This window comes from Ylistrum balloti, unplaced genomic scaffold (genome assembly GCF_031769215.1).
Source record: "Ylistrum balloti isolate Yb309-2 unplaced genomic scaffold, AGI_CSIRO_Ybal_v1 Utg371000, whole genome shotgun sequence".
Lineage (NCBI taxonomy): Eukaryota > Metazoa > Mollusca > Bivalvia > Pectinida > Pectinidae > Ylistrum > Ylistrum balloti.
Window position 1 is genome coordinate 1412644 of NW_026782558.1, and position 12657 is coordinate 1425300.

At 33.1% G+C, this 12657-nt stretch overlaps 1 protein-coding gene across 1 annotated transcript in view; it reads left to right on the forward strand.

Annotated features, from left to right (window-relative positions):
• LOC132559945 (dentin sialophosphoprotein-like) overlaps positions 1-12657 on the forward strand; it is a 41624-nt gene that overhangs the window by 21699 nt on the left and 7268 nt on the right. Inside the window, exons 2-8 of the mRNA XM_060224581.1 lie at positions 9594-9629; positions 9868-9903; positions 10131-10160; positions 10737-10772; positions 10989-11018; positions 11946-11981; positions 12198-12227. Coding sequence (XP_060080564.1) covers positions 9594-9629; positions 9868-9903; positions 10131-10160; positions 10737-10772; positions 10989-11018; positions 11946-11981; positions 12198-12227 — 234 coding nt within the window. The remainder of the gene's footprint in view (positions 1-9593; positions 9630-9867; positions 9904-10130; positions 10161-10736; positions 10773-10988; positions 11019-11945; positions 11982-12197; positions 12228-12657) is intronic.

Here is a 12657-nt window from a genome sequence, read left to right on the forward strand (position 1 = left end):
AAGCTTCGCGATGTTTATTGCAAATTTTATATTTCTTGCTAAGTTAAAAATAACTTCAATCTTTTCATCAAAGATTAATTTATCTTGACAATGACGCGAATAAAATGTTTCAGTTAGATGACTAGATGTTCATTAAGCTAACAAATCTTTTATGGAAGAGACATTGACGGACGGTAACAAAGAAATGTCCTCCCCCTATACGGCTAAATCACCATGTTAGCTGACCAGTACTGTCTTGCTGTTTCTGTAATCCTAATTATTCATTAGTTTGGTTGTGTGCTTTGCTTGTTTTCTCGCCTTAAGCATATATACAATCTTGTACTGGTCTCATCGGAGTAAAACAATAACATTTTATCATTAAAATCGTCCATAATTTCTATTCACACAAAGAAAAACGTTTGTCTTTTGGAATGAAATATACATTGCAATATAAACCATGAGTTGGTGTGTTTTATTTGTGTTCTCATTCTTTTTGTTTGAAATATCATAGTTTGTTAATTTGTTTTAAATTCAAAAGATGAACTGGTTTCGATTTTGTTTGCTTTTGTTTTATTTTGTTTTATTTGTATTATTTATTTATTTGTTTTGGTTGAATTTCTACGTTAATAAGTGGACTGATAATAAGAGTTCCTTATGACAATATAACGTTTCCATTACCCCGCGTCCCTCAGAACTCTTTCATGCAATTAGTGGTCATCATATTCCAATGAAATTACGAGATCGAGCCGTTACTATGGAGACTACATTAGCATGTAGACATGGTAAGTTTATTTAAATGATATCTAGAAATGAAAAATTCATGGTTAAGAAACTGAAATCGTTAAGATTATAGAATGTACTAGAGAACGGTAATTACATTACGTTTGCATTGCATAAGGTACGTTTATCTACATGTTTTGATCAAGAATTATAATTGTAGCGTTACTTTGGTAATTCTACAATGTTATTTAGTTCAGTGATGCTGACGTAGGCTTATTAAGGCAAAATATATAATCTCTTGATTTGGATTAAACCAGTCATATTTTATGATGTATACCCATCAAAAAAGTGCTACTGATGAAACTAAATCCAATCGGGAAGGAACATTCTATTGAAATTAAACTGCAACGGGGTTACTTCAAAATACGAATCATGAAATGCTTGTCCCTCTTGCTAAGAAATATCTCAATCAGCAGGAAAGGATCTTTCGAAAATGCTTTCTTTTGTCAGTAGTAAAATAATTTAAGAGAAACGATTTGTATTTACTTACGATTCTTGCAAATCAAAAAAGACATTTGAAATTCTTTGGTCCTTCGTTGATGCATGATCAATACAAAGTGTACATATATATTCATAATGAATTTGCTGTTCCAGAATTGGATAGCGTTATTCATGGATCCGGTGGGACCATTACTTCTGCTTCTGATGAGACGTGTTAAAGGCATGTATCATAAATAAGTTTAAAGTTGATGATTTGTATTGGAGTTTTAGAGTTTTATCATGCTTGGCATCCAAAGATGCATACATATAGAAACTTAACAGTACGCAGGATTCACAATTGGAAGCAGATGAAGCAACATATGGAGACTTAAATCTACCAGGGGTTCAAAGTGGGGAGCAAACATAAAAAAGGGAGACATAAGCCTACTAGGGGCTCACAATGGGGAACAATTATAGAAAAAGGTGGAGACATTAAGATTCCATTCAGAGGCTCACAATGGGGAACAATTATAGCAATATATGAAGAATAAAAGCTACGAAGATTTCACAATAAGGTGAAAATATAGCAACAAATGGAAATTGAAAACTACGAGTGGTTCACAATGGGGAGCAATTATAGCAATATATAGGGGCTAAAACTACGAGGGACTCACAATGAAAAGCAATTATAGCATTATATAGGGGCTAAAAGCTACGAGGGGCTCACGATGGGGAGCAATTTTAGCAATGCATAGGGGCTAAAAACTACCAGTGGTTCACAATGGGGAACAATTATAACAATATATAGGGGCTAAGACCTACGAAGAGCTCAAAATGGAGAGCAATTATAGCAATATATAGGGGCTAAAAACTAGGAGGGGCTCACAATGGGGAACAATTATAGCAATATATAGGGGCTAAAAACTACGAGGGGCTCACGATGGGGAGCAATTATAGCAATATAAAGGGGCTAAAAACTACGAGGCGCTCAGAATGAGGAGCAATAATAGCAAAAAATTCATGCCACTTTGTGAATATAAAAGTTAGATGCTGCCTCAAAATGGAGAGCATTTTAATTATCGGCAAGGCAATATATAGTCACTGCTTACAATGTTTATTCGGATTACTTTTCCATTTGCTATCAATTCAACAAAACTACTTCACACATAAAAACGAATAAACGGTGAGAACCGATCGTACAAAAGATCTTCTAAGTGCTAGGCGTTACGAACAAAATTCCTACAATATCAAATGTTTGTGTTCAAGCACTCTACGATGCTTCTTTAAATAATATCAGAAAGATGCCCAAAGTTTTTTTTTCAGACTTGAAGTACTGATCATGGTATACATACTTTTTTTATGTTTGCAAGATGTCCACTGTGCGCCTAAATTGGTGGGTTATTTTTTGCAGTAATACACTACAAGCAATAAGGTTTAAAAGAAGTGCAATGGGAATGTTTTGGTATAAGTCAATGACAAAAAACTAATAAAACAAGTGTCAAGATTTCTTCAGCAGCACTTAAATTCATGGCTTTTGCAAAAAGGAAGCTACCTGGAAAAGGAGGTCTGTCACTACATATCCACGTGTCATTGTATGATTATAAGGAGTGATCTTTCCAACAGTATGTTACATAAATTGTGCAAATAAAAATTTATTCTAAAAAACCCGAAAAATAAAATTTCTTCAAAGATATTTATGTAGAAAGGAATTTGACTTCATAAAAAATTCTTTGTGCGACATGGAGCTGGACTTATTTGACGTTCGTTGTTTTTTCTGTTGGTATCGTTGTATACCTTGTTCTCATTTAATAATGCGACATTTACATGGCGGGTGTCGTCGATGAAACAGAAGACGCTTACTATTCCGGAACACCTGGTCTTATTCTCCTTTTGCTTTTCAGGAGTCTCCGTATAAAACTTTTTGTATTCATTTTTTCCTTAGTCTTATGGAATTTGAGATTACATTATGATAGTGTTGCCATGCTGATATTTTTTAAAGTGCCTGCTGTCCTCTCTCTAAAGACATATTAATATAAAGTTGTGATTGTGATGTACAAAATATCTATATTGAGTTCAGATAATACTATACAGTATTTCATACAACGCCCTGGGTATATACCCGATTTTCGATTTTTTAATCGTAACCTTTGCAATATCAAGTTTGTATATGATGTCAAATGCAGGTGAAAACTAATTTATATTTACAGTTTTGCGCCAGCGAGCATTCCGCTCGGAATCGGCGGGGAAATATCTGCATCCGCTGCATGCGCAAAAACAAAGTACTAAATATTTGGAGCATGATCATTGTAACACAGTTTGGTGATATGTTTTACAATATACAATTAAAGAACGTGACATTACTTACTTGGTTTGACAAGATTAAAATAGCGGGTGTCGCTGAAGACGTTTACTTTTCCGGAACTCCTGGTCTTATTCTTGTGCTTTTTTTTCCGGGAGGCTCCGTGTAAATGTTTTTTTGTTCATAGCTTGTCCTTGTTAAATTTGAGTTTGTATTATGATTATGTTTTCATGTTGGTGTTTTTTTCTGATGCAATTGGTCATTATACGGTATATTATAGTAATATATGAAGATTTAAGTCCACGAGTGGTTCATATTGGGTTGGGGGAGCATTCAATGGAGAGCAATAATTGTTATATATTGAGACGTAATCCAAGAAGGCTCACAATTGGCAGCAGAAATCGGTGAGGCAGAAGGCGCATACTCTTCCGGAACGCAGTGTCTTATTCTCCTTGTTCTTTTTAAGGAGTCTCCGTATTAGCCTTTCTTTTGTACTTGTTTTACCCTGGTTTTGTGGAATTTTAGTGTGCATTATGATTATGTTGCCATGTTGGTATTTTCTTGATGTTTTGAACAAAACATATAATTCCCTTTTAAAGTCATATCATGCTTTCATACTGTTCCTATCAGTAAATCTGAATAAACATGATTACGTGTAAACATATTATTTCACCATTTTCAAAGACATCAATTCGGCAAAAGACAATGAAATATATTTTCTCTAATGCATTACCCTACAGTCCCTCAACGATTTACATAGTTCTATCAATAAACAAGTTATGTAATATGAGCATCAGAAGGAAAACCCTTGAGATTGAAAAAATGATCAGATATCAATACAGAGCCCCATCTAATGCTAAATCATCTTATATCCGAGGACTGAGCACATGCAATATCTCCATATAGTTCCTTTTTAGATCGATGCACCGTTTTAAATAAGGAAAACAAGATCCATGTTTCTGTGTCTTTAGTGAAGATAAATGAAGAAAAATATATAATCCAAATCAAAGTCACTGTGTTAGGTTCACCCTAATGGTGTTTCTGCGAATGTCCGTGTTAATGTGATTTGCCCAATTTAACGATGACAACACAATGTAGTTTTGCTTGAATTCATCTACAGATCATATGTGGTCATACTCGAATGCGCAAGTGGCATTTGGAAAAACTGTTATAAAATCATCTATTCCGTGGATATTTCATTTTGTTAGATAGATAATTTTCGCGTTATGATTACAAAAAAAGTAAAAATAAGATACATAAAGGTGTGGTTAATGCTTTAACATAGTGTACAGTTTGATAGACATATTGCAATGGGCGCAAATTTTGTGCCTTTTGTAAGGACAGAGAAGGGAATTCGCTGGTTTGTTAGTAATAATCAAACTGCGTGAGAAAGAATGTTTGACCGATATCCTGGAGTGATATTACAAAGACATTCTTAAAAACAGTTAAAAACAACTATTAAATGTGTCTCTGATATACCTAACTGTCGCTTCAAGCCACAAAACCTGTTCATTAATATTTGACGTTGTAAATACTCCTTCTAAAAGTTTTCGATACGATAGGATACGATACGCTTAAAAGAAGATTGTTTTGTGTGCCGAGGGATATTTGTTTGCGAAGAGTGCCATTTGCATCAACTAAAGTACATACACTTTACCTACCGGCTAATTATTCTTTCTACATATTATCGATAACATTTTCTGGGAATGATCATAAAGTTGAAAAAAATGATAACGAAGTTACGATAAGCTTGAAAGAGGATTATTTTGTGCCGATGGATATTATTGTAAATGGTACTATTTGAATCATCTAAAGTACAGACACTTAACCTAATGGTTTTATATTATTCATGATATTGATGGCATATCACTTACGTTTTTTCTTTTATCTAATGTAATGACAGGTTGATAAACAAAACAGTATCGTGAATTAAGATAACATCGTGTTTTAAGTGACGCCAACAGCCATAGAGTAACTTAAACTGACTTGCGCATTTTTTAGCAATATCTCTATAAATAAGAAACTTTCATTCATTCCAATACACAATTTCAAAGCTTTCTAAGGACTGTTTTCACTTCAGAAGAAAGATGAAGTTAGCCTACTTTAATTTCGTTGTCCTTGCGGTGTTGTGCTGTTCCTTGTTGACGAATGTCCGGTCATCTATTATCCAGAGGGAAACTGCCGTAAGTTGATATCATTCTGAACTCTTTATCCCTTTGATATGAACTGTATGCCTTCAAAGAAAGAAAAACCTCAACACTAATTTGATTTCAATATTTGGTATCTTATTGACCGCATCAAGCGACTGTTACTTAAAATTTTGATAAATTTAAAAACCACCTTGTATTTTCAAATTATAGACAAAAAGTTTTGGAAACAATATGTAAAAATGAAAATTTGATAGTGGACGCCGAAATTTGGAATGCGATATAAATACTTACGTAACAATTCAAGCGTTAAGCCTGTATAGATTGAAGAGCCCGACGATGTTCCTTACAACTAACTTAAATCTTCATTTAAAAATCAAACTGACACCTGTGCCTTAGATTCTCGAAACCTACAATTCAGCAAATCTTGCTATTTATCAGTTTATGTCGTGACTGTCACATACACAGAGGAAAGGGTTGATCCTGGTTGAAGAATCTCGGCGTTAGGTGGAACAGCGTTGCAGTTGCAGTGTTAAGAACTTTTACCAGTTGTAATAAGTTTAAATCAAATTAAATCTACCCCCGATCGTCTCCGAAGCGTCCGACACCGCGAAACCGACGCGAGAGTTAGTCGTCGTAAACCATTAATAGAATTGTGTAATCGATTCGTATGCGCAGTAGAGACAAGTACAATACATAGTTAGAGCTTCGTTTGTCTCCTCAAATAGTCCGCAACAAGTTGAAAACATACTACAAATAGAAGCGCGGCATTCCAGCCTTGGACACATTTATTGCGCGGTCACCGTGATAATCAGAACTTGAGCTGAGTTCAACGAGGTCATTGGACCAGACAGTAATAATATAATACTTTTTTCAGACAAGTGCCGATTTTGTATGCATCATGGAGACAGAATGTGCAGAGCGTGAAAGCGTTGAGGGGAGTTAAACGTCTTGACGAATGTTGCGCCGCAGCTCGGAATCGTGTTAGTTGCGAAATTGTAATGGTTTCTAATGGTACTTGGGTAAGGAAGGGGGAACGGACCAGACGTGTGGTTTATAGTAATTTAACCGGCTTTCAAATTGGGGCCAACAGTCCTGTGATTCTAAAGACGTCATTTTGTTGCCACTATTTTCCAGTAGTACAACGCAGCGTTGCACACACGTAGCATCAGCAGAATTGCCCTGTTCAAATTCAATTAAAAGAAATGATATGAAGATTCCCGGACAAAAAAATGCAAGGATAATAAGACCAAATGCTTCGGAAGAGTAAGAGACTTCTGCTGCATTGACGACATCCGCCATCAAGTTATTGGTTAATCCAAGTATGTAATGTCACGTTCTCAAATGAGAACAAGGTATACAACAACGAGCAAACTAACAAGCAGCAAACACGTCCAACTTCATATCCCAAAATGAAATAGAATATTCCTGAATGAGATCCTTTTGACGACCATGAACTTCCCCATAATTTTCATCAACCTTAGATTCGTTAGTCAGTGACGATATCTTGAAAATCGATGGTAAAATCCGTAAGTAACTGTGTTACAGTTGAAATAGATTTCAACGCCCTTTAACGTCGCATGAAACTTCAGGTATTAATTGTAACAGATGTTTTATCTTAATTTATCATTAACTTATACAAAATTGATGATTTTTAAAGGGAATAATTAATCGAAACATAAAACAGTGTTACCTTTCTTTATAGTATGTTGTGGCAATTAATTTTCACGTCATATGTAACTGTATTATTTTTTGGCTATCATGAAGGTTATTCGTTGTTAATTGTTTTCATACAGATAGACAACGAGGCAGAAAAATCGGTCGATAATATGTCATTAGGTAAGTTTTTTTTTTTTTTTTTTTTTTGGGGGGGGGGTTGTTTGTTTTTTCTTTTTTTTGTTTTTTGTTGTTTATTAGTTTAGCTAACTGTAAGTATATTTTACATTAAACATCCTTTTAGACTAATAATGTTTTTAGGTATACACATATCGTAATGAACAAGAAGTAAAAGAAACATGCATTACTTTCATGCGAAGACATTAAACGATAGTAACCGAAGAACACGCTCACACTTGCGTCTTCCCTGTACGATTCTTGGTGGAAGAGATCCGAAATTCAAAAGAACGATAATTATAAAAATATATATATATATAAAAGATGGAAAGTATAAAACGACAGAAGAACTCGCCAATTAAACCATTTAGTAAATTAAATTAAAACAATTCATGTAAATTTAGACGGTTGCCATGCTGTAGGATTACGGCAAACCATGGAGACTGAAGTTCGCAAACTAAGTCGGACACACACCAATATAAAAAAAAATGTAGACAAATATACACAATAGCGCTATTCAAAACGACTTTTGTGATAATTAGTTTTCAGTTCAACCTGCAGGACCTTCACAACATTTTGGAAAATATGACGTATAAATTAGAGTATTGTAAAGATCACTAATCTGTATTTCGAATCCATTAAGTTATTTCTCATTTTAATTTTCCTTATTGATGCACATACTAAAAATTACACTGAGATGAATATAAGGTAATCTACTGTGTTTATTTCAGAGGCTGGACTAATCAGGACTCGCAGACGGGGTAAGAGTTATTATTTTATTTTTGATTCCGAAAAAAGCAGGACCAAACAAGAACAAAAATGTAAATACCGGCGACTCAACAGAATCATAACCCAAACACAAATTCAATCAAAACTTGGTCAAAAATATGAATAAAAGAAAGATTTACACACAGACTTTTGAAAAAGTACAAGAATAATAATACCAGGTGTCCCGGAAGAGTAAGCGTAATGTCACGTTTTTAAATGAAAGCAAGGTATCAAGTAACGGAACTAACAGGCAAATCAACGAGCATTAAACACGTCCAGCTTCATTTCTCAATGAGATCTCTTGGCTATCATAAAAAAAGTCCGTTGGAGGATGTTGTCAAATAGAAGCTTGAGAATTTTTAATGATTTCGCCCTCCTCATACTTCTTTGATTTGCACGTACGTATTTTTCATCGTCAAATATTTTCAGTGTAGTTCACAGCAATATATCTCCAACGCCGTACAAATATTAAAAGCTATCATACCTATAATACGAAGACGTACTTTTTTTTATTTTGGAATGGGGTATGGCGGTATACAGGATTGAAAAATCAGACGTAGCCATTGAAGAATTTTTTTTTAAGAAGAGAGTGTTGAAGGTAGATCGAAAGCGTTCTTTAAAGTCAGCGTACTACGAACTCTGCGTAAATGGTATCAAAGGAAGACTTAACCCAAATATAACTTACTAAGAATTGTATATTAGAAGAAGTTTGGACAAAAGTTTGGTTGAACAGTTAGACAAGCCAGCAATGAAATGGTTTTTATATGGATTCTTGCGATGTTTAGGAACCCAATATGAACGGGGGAGGTCCGTATTCGTAACATTCATTGACAAACCTCATTATTGTAATACTGAAGTATACTGACGTATGATTAACCAGTACATAATGTATCGAGAGAGGTTGATTGAACAATTCTAGTTCTTTTTGTATGCAGATAATGTAATAATGTCTGCAGTTTAAAGTCTGGAAAACATGTTTATTAAACGGAAACGGAAAAACATATCAATGACGTTTCATATGAAAAAGGACTTTAAATATACAGAATAACACGTTTTTATATCATAACATGTTATCAATCTATATTTAGCTTCAAGCGAGAGCAGCGAAGACAATTCATCTGAGGGTAATTATATCATCTACCTTACTTTGTGATCATTTAAAACTGGTATTTTATTAACGCTATTAATAATTAAAAAATATACCGAGATGCAGCTTATGCTCACATTTTTATTTATCTATTTATTAAATGATAGCATTTGACTCAGACTACCTGAAATTAGCTTACAATTTCTCTAAGTCTTTACCAAATATACAGAAAAGATACATTTTTATATCATAATTAAACATTCTTTAAATTTGGATATAGATTCCAGCGACAGCAGCGAGGACGATTCGTCTGCCGGTAACTATATCATCTACCTTACCTTGTGATCATTTAAAACTGGTATTTTATTAACACTATTAATAATAAAAAATACAAAGATGTAGTTTATACTAACTTTTTTTATTCATTTATTAAATGATAGAATTTGACTCACACAACCTGAAATTAGCTTAAAATTAAAAGTCACTGCACTTTATTTTCAAACAAAAGATACATTTTTATATCTTAATAAAACATGTTTTTCATTTATATTTAGCTCCAAGTGACAGTAGTGAAGAGGGATCAGCAGACGGTAATTATATCAGTTATAGATCTTTTACTTAACACTTGACAAGATTGTTTATTTATAACTACTTTTATTGATAAAACACACAGATGTCATATTCTATTTTAAGATTACTCTCCTTATTTATCTTTTAATGGTAAAATTCTATCCTGAAATTAGCTTATAATTACTCTGTTAGCCTTATCATTATAACATTTTAACAACTTTATATATTATGTCCTTTAATATTTCAGATTCAGCCGACAGCAGGAAACGCAGAGATGGTATATATAGTTCTATCAATTCATTCTCGATAATCGCAAAAATCGAACAAAAGTTTTATGTGTCGTGCTGTTGTGTTAACTTTTGTGAAGGTGTTGCATTTTGAACAATCATCTCCTTCAGTTTGGTCCATTTGTATGCTTGTGTTTATAATTGAAATAAAAGGTGACCGCAATATACTATGTTATATGTTAGTAAGATAGGATACTTATGGAGATCTTGAATATGCTATAAAAATGAAGACAAAAAGGAAGTTTATTAGTGTAAAAGTCAAGGAAACGTAATTGCTTTTATCCAACAAACGATAACATATTACAAATATGGGAAAAACATATGAATGATGCTTCTCCGGAAAAAAAGTATTTGGCATTTAAAACATATCCTCGGAGTATAAAATGATCAGCTTACGAATTGTTTTTGGTGGTTTTTTTAGGGAAAAGTCTGTTTTAAGAATATTTTTTATGTGACAATAAGTCATTGCATTTTTGTTCACAAACAAAACTCCTTAAACTTGACCAGATACACAGAAAAAATACATTTTTATATCATAATTAAACATGTTTCCAATTTATATTTAGCTTCAAGCGAAAGCAGCGAAGACGATTCTTCTGACGGTAATTATATCAGTTTTATATCTTAAACTTAAAACTTGACAAGATTGTTATTTATAACCACTTTTACTGATAAGAAACACAGATGTCGTTTACCATTTTATTATTACTTTCATTATATATTTATTAATTGGTAGAACGCGATTCACACTACCTGAAATTAGCTTATCATTTTGTCATTTGTAACAACTTTATAACTAATGTCCTTTAATATTTCAGATTCAGCCGACAGCAGGAAACGCAGAGAAGGTAAATATTGTTCTATAAATTCATTCTCAATCATCGCAAAATCGAACAAAAGTTTTATGATCGTGCTGTTGTGTTAGATTTGTGAAGGTTTTGTATTTTGAACAATCATCTCCACCACTTTGGTCCATTTGTATGATTGTGTTTATAATTGAAATGATTGGTGACCGCAATATACTTTGTGTTAGCACGGTAATCCAGCTTAGCGACTGTAGCTTGTTATTTGTTGTATATATCTCATAAACAAAAAACAACAGAGAAAAGAAATGTTGTCAAATGGTCATTTATTAAATGACAGGAACATTTCAAATACACCCATGATATCAATCGATCATGTTATATAATATAAGGATCTGAATGACATTAACTTCAGTCTATTTGTACAACAAAAAGGTGGGGTACAAATTATCGGCATTGAGGGGCGCAAATAATATGCATGGAGGGATACACGATATGTAGAAAAATGCACCTCATCACCCCATCCAGTATGCTTGTGTTTATAATTGAAATAATTGGTGACCGCAATATACTATGTTGTATGTTAGTAAGATAGGCTACTTATGTAGATCTTGGATATGCTATGAAAATGAAGACAAAAAGGAAGTTCATTAGTGTTAAAGTCAAGGAAACGTAATTGCTTTTATCCAACAAACGATAACATATTACAAATATGGGAAAAACATATGAATGATGCTTCTCCGGAAAAAAAGTATTTGGCATTTAAAACATATCCTCGGAGTATAAAATGATCAGCTTACAAATTGTTTTTGGTGGGTTTTTTTTAGGGAAAAGTATGTTTTAAGAATAGTTTTTATGTGACAATAAGTCATTGCATTTTTGTTCACAAACAAAACTCCTTAAACTTGACCAGATACACAGAAAAAATACATTTTTATATCATAATTAAACATGTTTCCAATTTATATTTAGCTTCAAGCGAAAGCAGCGAAGACGATTCTTCTGACGGTAATTATATCAGTTTTATATCTTAAACTTAAAACTTGACAAGATTGTTATTTATAACCACTTTTACTGATAAGAAACACAGATGTCGTTTTCCATTTTATTATTACTTTCATTATATATTTATAAATTGGTAGAACGCGATTCACACTACCTGAAATTAGCTTATCATTTTGTCATTTGTAACAACTTTATAACTAATGTCCTTTAATATTTCAGATTCAGCCGACAGCAGGAAACGCAGAGATGGTAAATATAGTTCTATCAATTCATTCTCGATAATCGCAAAAATCGAACAAAAGTTTTATGTGTCGTGCTGTTGTGTTAACTTTTGTGAAGGTGTTGCATTTTGAACAATCATCTCCTTCAGTTTGGTCCATTTGTATGCTTGTGTTTATAATTGAAATAAAAGGTGACCGCAATATACTATGTTGTATGTTAGTAAGATAGGATACTTATGGAGATCTTGAATATGCTATAAAAATGAAGACAAAAAGGAAGTTTATTAGTGTAAAAGTCAAGGAAACGTAATTGCTTTTATCCAACAAACGATAACATATTATATGGGAAAAACATATGAATGATGCTTCTCCGGAAAAAAGTATTTGGCATTTAAAACATATCCTCGGAGTATAAAATGATCAGCTTACGAATTGTTTTTGGTGGGGTTTTTTTTAGG